The 1,309-nt window shown below is 38.8% G+C and overlaps 1 protein-coding gene across 1 annotated transcript in view; it reads right to left on the reverse strand.

The window, feature by feature from the left end:
* Ccdc168 (coiled-coil domain containing 168) overlaps nt 1-120 on the reverse strand; it is a gene marked incomplete at its 3' end in the record, with an annotated part of 4,917 nt that extends 4,797 nt beyond the window's left edge. The window contains exon 1 of the mRNA XM_031368975.1: nt 112-120. Within this exon, the coding sequence (XP_031224835.1) occupies nt 112-120 (9 nt within the window). The remainder of the gene's footprint in view (nt 1-111) is intronic.
* Between the last annotated feature and the right edge of the window lie 1,189 nt (nt 121-1,309).

Genomic DNA, 1,309 nt, shown 5'->3' on the forward strand with positions numbered 1-1,309 from the left:
AGCTCTTTCTCTACTGTTATCTCCATTCTCTTCAGATGGAGAAGCAGTTGTAACTCTTTCCAAAATGGTTTCAATTCTGGAGAAAAGAAAACAGCGTGAGTTGTCACTTACAATAATCATTTTTATAGGGTCTCACTCTAGACTTAAGAAAAGTGTATCATAGATGAAAACAAGACAGTTTATAAACATGAAGATAAAGGTGAAGCTCTTGGTTGATTTCAGCCCTGAGTTTGAATATTTCTTGCCTTCTACTCCTCTTGGATGAATCTGCTTCTTTTTGTTCTTACACTACAGATTTTAGATTTGCCAGTAAGCATAACTGCTTAGGCCAATGTCCTAAACACTAGGCTAGACAACAAAAGGCAGAACTATGATATAAAGCAAGGCTTTAGCAATATATGGTAGCCTCATGAGGCTGAAGCAGTAGATTCCTGAATTAAAGCCCAGTCTGTGCTAGACAACACCCTGTCTCAAACAAATAAACATAACTGATGGAGCAATTAACTAAACTTTCACCATTGTAAACCACAAATGGTGGGCTTTTCACCCAAGTACATGCCCACTGGAGAACATCCTAACTAAGCTTGTTCCTGTAAAAAACCTGCCCTACCAGTTACATTGCTTCCCTTCTCAGAGATCCATTCCCATCGCAACAATGCTTGAAGCTGTAGATGTCACCAAACACTGGGTACACTATGCTTTTTCTTCTTATAATAATTCTTAATTATTAAATCATGAACTAATCTTTGCAGTCCTAGGAATTGATCCCAAGGTCTAGAGCAATTGAGGGAAGCACTCTATTACTGAGTTCTCAGGAGTTTGACTTGTGTTAGGTAAAGTATTAAAAACAACAAATAGCCGGGCAGTGGTGGCTCACACCTTTAATCCCAGCACTTGGGAGGCAGAGGCAGGTGGATTTCTGAGTTCGAGGTCAGCCTGGTCTCCAGAGTGAGTTCCAGGAAAGCCAGGGCTACACAGAGAAACCCTGTCTTGAAAATCAAAAACAAACAACAACAACGACAACAAAAAAAGCAAAACCAAAAAAAACCTCAACAAATAGAATTTTACAATACTTCACAATGAAACGTATATAACTTCTCTCTGTCTGAAATATTCTATCTTATCTTCACTTTTCACTTAAAAGTGCTTTGCACCTTCTGTTTTGATGTCTGAATTACCAGCACCAATAATGGCATGCATTGGAGCCACGCTTAAGTAAAATACAGATTATGTGAATACAAGTACAGCAGGTGAAGACAATGAGCCAGAAAACTGGAAAGTGCCCAAATATGAGAACACATTGCTCACA

The sequence above is a fragment of the Mastomys coucha genome, unplaced genomic scaffold, assembly GCF_008632895.1.
Source record: "Mastomys coucha isolate ucsf_1 unplaced genomic scaffold, UCSF_Mcou_1 pScaffold14, whole genome shotgun sequence".
In the NCBI taxonomy this organism is placed as follows: Eukaryota; Metazoa; Chordata; class Mammalia; order Rodentia; family Muridae; genus Mastomys; species Mastomys coucha.